A 10849-nucleotide genomic window follows, 5' to 3' on the forward strand; every position below is an offset into this window, starting at 1 on the left:
GCCTGAGGGACGATCCGCCCCCCCAAGGGCGGGCAAGGGCGCGAGCCAGCGCGGGGCGGGGGTGCCGGGGCGTTCCCATGGCAACGGGCCGGGCGGCGCCGCCTGGCCCCGGCCTGCAGCGGGTGTCCCGGGCCCGCTCCGTGTCCCCGGGCCCCGTTGCTGGTCCCCCAGCCCCACAAGCGGCCCTCGGCCCCACAGCCTGTCCCCCAGCCCCACGGCTGACCCCCAGCCACGCAGTGCCCCACACCCGGGGGCAGGCTGCTCCCACCCCCGGGGGGCTCAGGGAGGCCACTGTGGGGCCCATGGCAGAGGCGAGGCGGTCTTGCTCTGGAACTTTATTCACACAGGGGGGTGCCCCGCAGCCCCCACCCTTGCCCACCGCTCCGGGGGGCAGGCAGAGGCCGGGCGGGGGGGGGGAGAGTGAGTGCCGGGGGTGGTGGGGGGTCCGGGCCCCTCCGGGGGATCACTGGCAGGTGTTGTAGATCTGGACCTGCTGGTTGATGGTGGCCAGCACCTCCCTCATCTTGGCCTCCAGCCCACCCAGCTGGGCCGCTTTGGCGTCCAGCACCCGCTCGTTCCGCTCGTAGGCCTCCTCCAGCGCTGCGGGGACAGGGGGGACACGGGTCAGCCTGACCTCCCCCCCCCCCCCGACCAACCACCTCCAGATCCCCTGCCCCGGCCTCACCTCGCAGCCGCTGCAGCTTGCCCTGGGTATCTCGCAGCAGCCCGGCGGCCTCGTCCCGCAGCCGCTGCGCCCGGCTGCCCGCCTGCCGTGCGCCCTGCGCCCGGTGCTCCACTAGCTCCTGCGCCGTCCGGTACCGGTCCCGCAGCGGCCCCTCCAGCACCTGCTGGGCAGTGGGGCTGGTCAGTGGGACCCCCACGGGACCCCCATCAGCACCCCACGCCCACCGCTCACCCACCTGCTTGGCCTCCCCGGCTCGGTCCCGCGCAGCACCAGCCGCCTCCTGGGCGCGTGTGGCCGCCAGGCTGTTGTTGGCACGCTTCACCTTCAGGGCGTCTGTCTGTCCATCCAGGAGCCCGATCCGCCCCATGGCCCCCGCCAGCTGCTGCTCTGCGCTCGCTGTCCGGTCCTGCATCTGGAGACCGGTGCCATGGGGGAAGGGCACAGTCAGGATGCCCGCCTGGTCAGGACGGGGCCCTGCCCATCCCTGTGAGGCTGAGGACATGCGGACGGGACCCTTACCGTGCCGAGGACTCTCTCGCTGTGCTGGATGTCACCGGCAGCACGATGCAGTGCCTGCTCCGCCATGCCCTGGGCTTGTCGGGCCTCCTCCAGTGCCTGCCGCACTGCCTCGGCCATGTCCCTCACCCGCTCCGCCCGCGACCTGCGGCCAGGGCGGCACGGCCTCAGTGCCAGCCTGGGCTGGGGGTCCCCGGGGAGGCTGCGCCCCCACGTCCCTGGGCTCACCTGGCCCGCTGGGCATTCTGCAGCAGCTGCCCAGCCCGGTGCACGTCGCCGGCCGTCTGCTCCAGGATGGCATCCACGCTGGCCAGGCTGAGCACCCGTGCCTTGATCTCCTCAGCCAGGCGGTGGATCTGGGCCGGCGCGGCGGGGAGCGACAGCTCCAGCACCCGGCTGGCTACCACCTCGATGCTCTCGGGGTCAGCCCCCTCCTCTGCGGGTGGGAGCTGTCAGTGTGTCCCCTGCAGCACCCCGGAGTGGAGGGGACGGGTGGACCGATGGGCAGGGGGGAGCCGGGGGGAGCCACGGGGAGGGAGCATGGGGCAGGGGACGGTTGGGGGGGCACAGGATGGTCAGGGAAGAGCAGGGAGCGTGCAAGGCAGCGCGGGGCAGGGGCTGCGCGGTGCAGTGCCAGGGTGGTACAGCCCACATGCAGTGCGGGGACCATGCAGTGCAGCGCGATGCAGGGTCGGCGCAGTGTGGTGCAGGTGCAGAGCCACACAGTGTCGGGCAGGGGCGGCCAGCCCCCCCGGCACGCCAGCACTCACGGCTCAGGAAGGCCTTGACTTGGCTGATGAGCTCCCGCAGCTCCCTGTTGGAGCTCTCCACGCGGGCCCTGGTCTGGTTTGCTTTGTCCAGGGCTGCCTGCGCCCGCAGCCGGGCCTCATCTGCCTTCCCCTTGGCCTCGGCCACCTGAGCAGAGGCAGAGACCCTCAGCACCAGCCCCAAGGGCTGGGGGGCACGGCCATGCCAGCCGCTCCCACCAGCGCCCATGTGCCACGCACCTTGTGGGAGAGCTGGGCCACGTCGCCGGCAGCCCGCTGCAGCTCCTCCTGGGCGTGGCGTGCCCGGTCCAGCGCGCTGTCAGCCGTGGACACAGCCCCACCGCAGCTCAGACCCCCGCAGCGCCGTCCTCCGTCCTCGTCTCGGCACCCGGCTCCCCCGCAGGGGCTGTCGGCACAGGGCACATCGCCCGCCGCACCGCACACCTGCAAGGCAGCGTGGGCTCGGGGCGGCTCCAGGCATCATCCCCCCAGGTCTCCTCCCCGCGTCCCACCTTCTCGTTGAGTGGGTGCAGGCTCAGCGCCCGTGCCCTCCCCGCCAGGTCCATCAGTGCCCGCCGGCTGGCTGCGTTTTGGCGATTGAAGTCGTCTCGCCGGCTGGCCAGGAGCTGCTCAGTGCGGTGCCGGGTGGCAGTCGAGGCACTGACGGGGCTGGGCACGGCACGGGTGGAGGCATCTGCCCGGCGCTCGGCCTCCCGTGACTCCCAGTGGGACTGGCGGATGCTGTCGTAGGCGCCTGGGGACAGCAGGAGCACCGTCAGACCCCCAGCCACAGCCCCGCCACCCCGGCCCGGCTCTGCAGCACGGCTCACCAAGGAAATTGGAGGTCTTGAGGGCATGCAGCCGCTGCTCCAGGTCCTGCAGGCTGTGGTTGAGGGCACGAGCGCCCCGGTCCACCGCGCTCAGCACGTGGCTGGCATTGAAGTTGGCGTCCTGGGTGGCCGTCAGCTCCCCCTCCAGCCGCGTCAGCCTCTCCGTCGCCTCCTCGATCTGCCGCCTGCAAGGGAAGGGGGTGACAACCCGCCGCCGAGGCCACCCTGGGAGCCGTGCCCCACGCTGGGTGCTCACCGCAGCCCCTCCGTGGCATGCGTCAGGTGGGCGGCGGTGGCGGCAGTGGCGTTGCGGGCGACCACCACGTCACGCACAGTGGCCAGGCTCTCCTCTAGTCGCCGGAAGGTGCCCTCGAAGGTGCCAGCGGCCCCGGTGTGCTGCAGGAGGCTGGCCCGCTGCGCCAGCGCCCGGGTGCGGGCGGCTAGGTCCTGCACCACCCGGTCCCAGTCCCCGAAGCAGGGGTGACAGGGCTGGCAGGCAGGGAAGGCACCGGCAAAGCCCCGAGCGCACTGGTCACAGCGGACTCCAGAGATGCCGGGCCGGCAGTCGCAGTGGCCGCTGCTGCGGTGGCACTGGGCGCTGGCAATGCCACGGGGGTCGCAGTCGCAGGCTGTGGGGAGAGCGGTGTCAGGGTGCCGTGGGGCCCACTGCAGGCCCTCCGCCAGCACCGGCTCTCACCTCGGCACAACTGCCGCGGGTCGCCCCAGTGTTGCTCCTGGCAGTCGGCACAGGTCCGGCCCCCGAAGCCCGGCCGGCAGGAGCACTGCCCAGTGAACTGAAAGACACGGCGCGGCCGAGGCTGGCACTACTGCAGCGCGCTCCCAGCCCCATCCCGTCCCCCCGTCCCCTGTCCCTGTTGCATCTCACCTGGTTGCAAGTGGGTGTCAGGGCGTGCTGGGGGTGGCAGGCGCAGGGCTGGCAGCCCTGCCCGCTGCCCAGGTTCCAGAAGTTGGGGCTGCAGCGGTCGCAGCTCTGACCCTCCACGTGGGGCAGGCAGCGGCACTGCCCGCTGCGCCCATCGCACTGGCACTGCTGGGGCCCACAGGTGCTGGCGTCGGTGCCCAACGCGTTGCAGGAGCAACCTGGAACCAGACAGGGGCTGAGCAGGGACAGGGATGGGGACAGGGCGGGGGGGGATTGAGAGGGAATGGGGACAGGATGAGGACAGGGACAGGATGGGGATGAGATTGGGACGGAGACGGGATGGGGTGCAGATGGTACAGAGACACAGGGAGAGATGTGATGGGGATGGCGATGGGTGAGGGTGGAGGCAGGATGGAGACAGAGATTGGGCAGGGATGGGGTGGGGACCAGATGGAGGTGGGATGGGAACAGCATGAGGACCACTGATGGGGATGGGATGGAGATGGGACAGGGACAGGGTCAGGATAGAGATGGGATAAGGATGGGATGGGGACAGAGTCAGGGTGGCAGTGGGGACGGGATGGCAACAGGGACAGGAATGGGCATGAGGTGAGGATGTAAATGGGATGGGACAAGTTGGGCACGGGGACAAGGATGGGGATGCAGTGCCAGGCCTGGGCAGAGGAGACAGCAGGAGACAGCAGAGCAGGGCAGGGCTGCAGGGACCCCACAGCGCTGTGCACAAGCAAGGGCAGCCATGGGCACGCATGGTCTCCAGTGATGTGCTGGGCTCTGCACGCAACTGTGTGGGCACGTCTGTGGGTACTCACGCCTGCAGCTGTGCCGCGTGGCATCCCCGTAGTAGCCAGGCTGGCACTCGGCGCAGTGGGGTCCCGCCGTGTTGTAGAGGCAGCGCAGGCAGCGACCCGTGCGCCGGTCGCACGCCTCTGGGTCCGTCATGTCGATGTTATCGTGGCACTGGCAGGGCAGGCAGCGTCCGCCGGGCTGCAGCGGGTCCCCGTAGTACCCAGGGGCGCACTCGTCACAGCGGGGACCTGCCGGCACAGAGCACTGGGCAGCACCTGGGGAGGGGGGACCCCCGAGGGCACCGAGCGTGCTGCGGCGGGCACCCACCTGTGTACCCAGGGCTGCACTGGCAGACAACCTGCTGGGAGCGGCTGTCCTGGTAGCAGGAGGCGGCGAAGTGCCGGGGGCTGCCGGGCCCCTCGGGGCAGGGGCAGGGCCGGCAGTGCTGCCCGGAGCCCAGCGCCGGGTTCCCAAAGTGCCCGGCCGCACACCTGCGGGCTGGAGGTCAGCAGGGGCCAGGGCTGCCGGCAGCACCCTGCCCCGGTCCAGGCGCACACCGCGCTTACCTCTGGCACCTCTCGCCATCCGTGTGGTCGCGGCAGCGCAGGCAGCTGCCCGTCCAGGGGTCACAGTCCTCGGTGTGCCCATTGCACTGGCAACGCCGGCAGGTGGGGAAGCCCCAGTAGCCGGGCTGGCAGCGGTCGCAGCGTGGGCCATGGGCACCCTCACGGCAGGAGCACTGCCCCGTGGCACTGTCGCAGACCGTGCTCACCGACCCCTCGCTGCTGCACTGGCACGCTGGAAGGCACGGCACCCCCAGTGTCAGTCCCTGATCTGCAGAGAGCACCCCTCCCCGGTGCCCCCAGCCCTGGGGTGCTCGGGCTCCTCTCCAGGCTGGGCTGGCACAGCCTCACGGCACTCACCTCGGCATCCGCTGGGCCCAAAGCCGAAGGTTCCCGGGGAGCAGCGGTGGCAGCGTCGTCCCATGACGTTGGGTTTGCACTGGCACTGCCCACCCTGGGGCCGGCACTCGGCGCTGAGCGAGCCCTGGGGGTCACAGAGGCAGGCTGCGGGCAGAGAGGGGATGAGCGCCGGCTGCCGCAGGGCGCGGGACGGGGCGCGGGACGGGGCACGGAGCTGTACTCACGCAGCGCCCCGTCATGCAGGATGGCCGAGAGGCTGTGCAGGAGGCTGGAGCAGGGCTCGGCCACGGGTGAGGGCCCCGCGGCGTGGAAGGGCTGGGCGCAGCGGTACCGCTCAAAGGTCTGCCGGCGCTCCACGGAGCCGGGGTCGCCCGCGATGAACATCTCCAGCGAGGAGTAACGAGGCAGGAGCACCAGCTGGGGGGGGCAAGTCAGTGGGATGTCACACCCGTCTCTCCCCGTGTCCCCTACAGCCACATCCTGCCCCCCCAAAGGGTTCCTGTCCCCCACCCTTCTGCCCGGCTGCCCCTCACCGAATCGATGAGCACGCTGGCGGTGGGATCCTGCCGAGCGGTGGCACAGCCCAGCTCCAGGCGGAGGGTGTAGGAGACGCCCCGCTCCAGGCAGATGGGCTGGGGCAGCACCACGTATCTGGGTGGAGGCAAAGCAGAGCATGGGCAGCCGGGTGCCTCCCGCGAGCCCTGGCACAGTCTGGTCCCAGCAAGGTGCTCACCTGGCACCGGAGGGGAGGCTGGTGGAGAGCTGGTCGTCAGCCGGGATGGTGTTTCCGCAAGGGCTGCTGGCGGAGACAGGGCTGGGGCGCAGCACCCTTACCCTCACCTCCTGCCAGGGCTCCGGGTGCTGCCGGCAGAGAAAGGGCTGTGCCAAAAAGCCTCACCGTCCAGTACTCACCACCACCACAACTTCCCAATTTGGCGATACATCCCACCGCCAGCTTCACCACCTGGTGCCCACCTGGGGCTCATAGCGGATGATCACATTGTACTCGGTGGAGAAAGGCACGTCGCTCACGTGAAACTCCACCCAGCCACCTTCCAGCATGCGGGCAAAGCCTGTCCCTGTCCACGAAGCCGGGTGGTCCGTGGGGGGCTCACGCTCCACCACCGAGCCCTGGTGTGAAGGGGAGGGTGTGAGATGGGACCCAAAACATTGCCTTTGCCTGCAGGTACCACTCTGCCCTGCTGCCCCAGTGGGGCAGAGCGGTGCCTGCTGGCTTACGGACCCTGCAAAGAGCCACCCAGTGCCCTGCTCTGCCTGATGTCCCCCCCCAGGGACACCTTTGCTCCTCACCTGATGCAGCCGAGCATCCTCAGCCTCATAGGTGTAATGGTCCAGGTTGATGCGGTAGAAGCCGGGCTCCACCTGGCCGCATTGTCTTCCCATCACATGGCTGCGGCACGGGCACTGCCCCGTCTCCATGGCGCACCTGGTATCCCGGCGGCACCATCAGCCCCGGTGCTGGCAGGGATGCCCCTCACCCCCCGCATCCCCGCAAAGACTCACAGGTTGTTGCGGGCACCTCCCACGTCGCAGTCGCAGGGCCGGCAGCCCGGGAGGTCGTGGCTCAGCCCCCAGTGCTCGGGCTATAGAGGGCAAGGGTGTCAGGGAGTGCCCGGCTGTGGTGCCACGGTCCCAAGCACTGTGCATGGCCCCCGAGCACCGTGCACGGGCCCTGGCACAGCCCCTGGCACAGCCCCACTCACCAGGCACTGGTCGCAGTTGCGCCCCGTCACCAGCCGCTTGCAGAAGCACTCGCCGCTGACGGGGTCGCACCGGCTGCCCTCGGCCACCGTGCCACGGGGGTCACACTGGCACCCTGCACAGAGAGCCAGCAGCGTCCGGCGGAGCCGAGCCACGTGCCCGACCCCGGCAGGTGATGTCCCGGTACTTACGTTGGCAGCCCTGCGGGTTGGCAGCACTGAGGCCGAAGAAGCCGGGTTTGCAGCGGTCGCAGCGGGGACCAGCCACGTGCTCTTTGCAGCGGCACTGCCCCGCTATCAGCCCCCGGGCCGGGTCATCAGCGCTGTCGCACAGCCCCCCATCCAGAGAGCCCTCAGGGTCGCAGTCGCAGGCTGGGGGTGCAGGCAGGGTCAGTACCCTGACCCCCCCCGGCTTGGCCCCATGCCGCACACCCCCCCGCACCGACCTCGGCACACTGCAGGGTCCCGCAGGTCCTTGCTGGGGTCCTTGTAGTAGAAGGGCTTGCAGAGGTGGCAGCGGCGGCCCATGGTGTTGTGCTGGCAGCCGTCACACACGGCCCCGCTGCTGTTCCCCGTGGCCAGGAAGACGGCCATGTCGAAGTGGCACCGCCGCGAGTGCTCGTTGCAGTCACAGCCTGCGGGGACGGCACCGTGGCACGGCACGTGGCACCCCAACCCCCTGTCTGGCAGGCAGCACCTCCAGTGCCAAACCTCCCCAGACCTGACTCCCCTCACCCCAGTAGGCAGCACCCCAACCCCAAACCTCCCCAAACTACAGCAGGCAGCATCCCAAACCCCCCACAACTGGTGTGCAGGATGCCAGTCCCTACCCAACCATATCCCAGTGGGCAGCACCCCAAAACCCCTGTAATGGCGCAGCCCGCCAGCCCTGGCACCGGGATCTCTGTGCCGGGAGCCAGCGCCAGCGCAGACCACTCACGGCGGCAGGCGTTGGTGCTGGAGCCCTCAGCCGGGCGCCAGGGCAGGTCGTGGTAGAAATCCTCACAGCGCTCGCAGTTCAGCCCCTGCGTGTGGTGCTTGCAGACGCAGCGCCCGTGCACCTGCCGGGACACCACGGTGAGGGGCTGCAGGGTCGGGCAGCCCAGCTACCCGGCTCCGGCAGGGCACGCGGGGCCGGCTCACCCTACCATGCCATCGGCAGCGGTGAGGGCCCCGCTGAGCGGCGCGCACTCAGAGGCATGCCCGTAGCAGAAGCAGTTCCCACGCAGCACCAGCTCGTAGAGCGCGTAGTAGTACTTCTCCCGGATCTCCCGCCGCGAGTCCAGCAGGTTGTCCCCCAGCGTGTGCAGCTTGGTGAGGTTCACCCGCAGGTTGGTGACGCGCAGCAGGTCTGGGGCGGGGAGAGACCAGCGTCGGCACAGGGCGGCCGGGCTTGTCCATGCGCGGCTCGGCTCGCCTGTGCACGGTTGGGCCGGGCTGTGCACGGCACGGGGTGTCTGTGCAGGGCTGCGCACCATCGGGCTGGGCTGTGAGTGACTTTCTATGGCACGACTTATCGGCACAGGGCTGCGCGTGGTTTGGCTCACATGCACGTGGTTGCACGTGGCCCGGCTGGGCTGTACGTAGCTGCGGTGGTTTGGCTCCCATGCGCGTGGTTGCACACGGTCAGGCTGTGCACAACTCACTGGGGCTGTGCGTGGGCCCCCAGCAGACACAAGCTGGGACCCCACCAGTGCAGAACAAGTGCTCTGGGCAAGAGCACCTTACTGGGCATCGGGGTACTCACTGCTGTGCCCGGAGGATGACTGCGCCCAGCGGGCGCAGCCTTGGGGGCCCCAGCAGGACAGAACGGCTCCCTGGGACTGCAGCTTCCCAGCAGCCCTGCCCTGAAGATTCCTCCCGTCCTGCTCCTAGCCTAAATTTAGCGCTGGGTGATTAACCCGCTGTGTCCTGCACCCGGCCCGACTCCTCTGCCCGTCACTGACCCCATCCTGCACCACAGCCGCCACTCGGCACCGCGCTCAGCTCAGGCACGGCTCCGACACTGCTGTACCCCTCCGCTCGACCCGATGCAGCCTGACCTTTAGCTGCTCCCACGGTGGGGGGGGGTGCAGGAGGGGCCCGAGTCCCCACAGGCTGGATCTGGCCCTGACCCCACCGTGGGGCTCAGAGCAGGGAGAGAGCAGCCAAAATAGCTGCACCCAAAATAGAGCAGTCAGGCAGGAGCCCAGGGCGGACGACTCACTCTGGATGGCGGGGCTGTAGGGGTCCCGGATGGGGATAGCGGGGTCCAGCACCCGGTAGATCACCTAGGGGGGAGAGCAGGGCAGTGAGGGCAGAGCGGGTGATCCTGTGACCCTCCCGTGGCACTGCCAGGGCCTCACCTCCCCCTCGGTGGAGGGCTCGATGTCGGAGTAGCGGGACTCGCAGACGACGTCGTCAATGCGGCGAGGGGGCCCACGAGGGACGTGGGGGAAGGAGGCAGCGCAGTCGTAGGCGAAGTAGCGGTAGACCTTCCAGCTGCGCCCAAAGTCGGCTGAACGCTCCACCAGCATGGCCGCGGGGCGGAAGGTCTGCAGGACACCCAGGTGGGACGAGGGCCAGCCCCACAGCCCCCACAGGCCCCATCCCATCCTGTACCATCCCATCCCAACCCATCCTGGGTAGCTGCATGCCAGGACCCACCTTGAAGGTCATGATGAGGTGGGTGAAGTGGAACTCGGCCTCCAGGTCCAGCTGGATGCTGACGTGCTCCACGCCTGGGGATGGCACGCGTGACTGTGGGGAGCACCCACCCGCGGGTCCCCGGGGCTCGTCCCCCCCACCCGGCCGCGGTCCAGGGGCGCGGCCGCGGCCGCCGGCTGAGTCACACTTCCTCAGCGTGGGAGGAAGGGAAGGAGAGCCCCCCCGGGACGCCCTGCCGCTCACCGTTCTCCGACTGCCACCAGGCTTTCTTGGGGCGGGGGGCGAAGGTAGTGACCACGTTCTCGATGCGGTGGCTGTTGGCGTTGGCGCGGGCGTCGTAGGGCCGCCGCGAGTCGCAGACGAAGCACTTCTTCTCCTCCTGCGAGCGGGAGGCTCGGCGGTGCGTGTGTCCCCATCCCCGTCCCATCCCGTCCCCCCGTCCCCGTCCCGTCCCCCCAGTCCCCATCCCGTCCCCGTCCCGCTCACCTGGAGGTGGCTGACGATGCAGTAGGGCTGGGGCCGGCGCAGCCCGCAGGTGGACGTGGCGCTCAGCCGGGGGGCTCGCCCCACCAGCAGGTCACCGGTGGCCGGGTAGCAACTGCCCCGGGCGCAGCCCTGGGGGGAATCGGGGGCCAGGGCCCCCCCCAGCCCTGCGGGGCAGCGGGCGGCTGAGGGCGCTGGGGGGGGGCCAGGGCCCCTTCCGCGGCTGCCCGGAAACAGGGCGGCGGGGCCGGGCCGGACCCCGGCCCCCACCGGGCCCCGCTGCGGGGGTGGAAGGCGGGGAGGGGGGGGGGGGACACACGGACTCACCGGCCAGCAGCGGCAGCAGCAGGAGGGCGCCGGGGCTCCGCATGGCGGGGGCGCAACCGGGGCGCAAGGGGCGCGCAACGGGGCGAGGGGGGGGGGGGCGCAAGGGGCGCGCAGAGGGGGGCGCTCGGCAGGTGCCCGGCGGTCCCGTCCCGTCCCCGTCCCCGTTCCCGTCCCGCCCCGCCGGTTCCCGTCCCCGTCGCCGTCCCGGTCCCTCCCGCTCCCCCCCTCGGAGCTGGGCGCTCGGGGCTGCGCGGAAAGCGC

At 70.6% G+C, this 10849-nt stretch overlaps 1 protein-coding gene across 1 annotated transcript; it reads right to left on the reverse strand.

Moving 5' to 3' along the window:
* Positions 1 to 322: 322 nt before the first annotated feature.
* On the reverse strand, positions 323 to 10784 carry LAMB2 (laminin subunit beta 2). Its single transcript, XM_075052925.1, has 33 exons — positions 10589 to 10784; positions 10265 to 10428; positions 10022 to 10157; positions 9779 to 9852; positions 9478 to 9666; positions 9339 to 9402; positions 8281 to 8483; positions 8073 to 8193; positions 7579 to 7767; positions 7325 to 7504; positions 7136 to 7248; positions 6936 to 7015; positions 6723 to 6858; positions 6387 to 6542; positions 6145 to 6272; positions 5945 to 6062; positions 5636 to 5828; positions 5412 to 5555; positions 5055 to 5286; positions 4816 to 4979; positions 4512 to 4736; positions 3685 to 3899; positions 3496 to 3592; positions 3055 to 3427; positions 2799 to 2983; positions 2481 to 2722; positions 2209 to 2412; positions 1972 to 2116; positions 1430 to 1637; positions 1205 to 1346; positions 921 to 1097; positions 686 to 845; positions 323 to 600 (listed from the first exon to the last, which is right to left on the reverse strand). Exons 1-33 carry the CDS (start codon positions 10629 to 10631, stop codon positions 464 to 466), a joined length of 5337 nt encoding a protein of 1778 aa, XP_074909026.1. The 5' UTR covers positions 10632 to 10784; the 3' UTR covers positions 323 to 463.
* Positions 10785 to 10849: the final 65 nt, after the last annotated feature.

Source organism: Buteo buteo, chromosome 21, assembly GCF_964188355.1.
Source record: "Buteo buteo chromosome 21, bButBut1.hap1.1, whole genome shotgun sequence".
Lineage (NCBI taxonomy): Eukaryota > Metazoa > Chordata > Aves > Accipitriformes > Accipitridae > Buteo > Buteo buteo.

What these genes read in the sequence shown, in the direction of transcription:
- LAMB2 (XM_075052925.1), bottom strand. Translation starts at nt 10,631, where the DNA reads ATGCGGAGCCCCGGCGCCCTCCTGCTGCTGCCGCTGCTGGCCG. An exon ending in GCATCGTCAGCCACCTCCAG is followed by an intron (nt 10,158 to 10,264) that starts GTGAGCGGGACG and finishes TCCCGCTCGCAG; the next exon opens with GAGGAGAAGAAGTGCTTCGT. An exon ending in TGACACCCACTTGCAACCAG is followed by an intron (nt 3,593 to 3,684) that starts GTGAGATGCAAC and finishes CGTGTCTTTCAG; the next exon opens with TTCACTGGGCAGTGCTCCTG.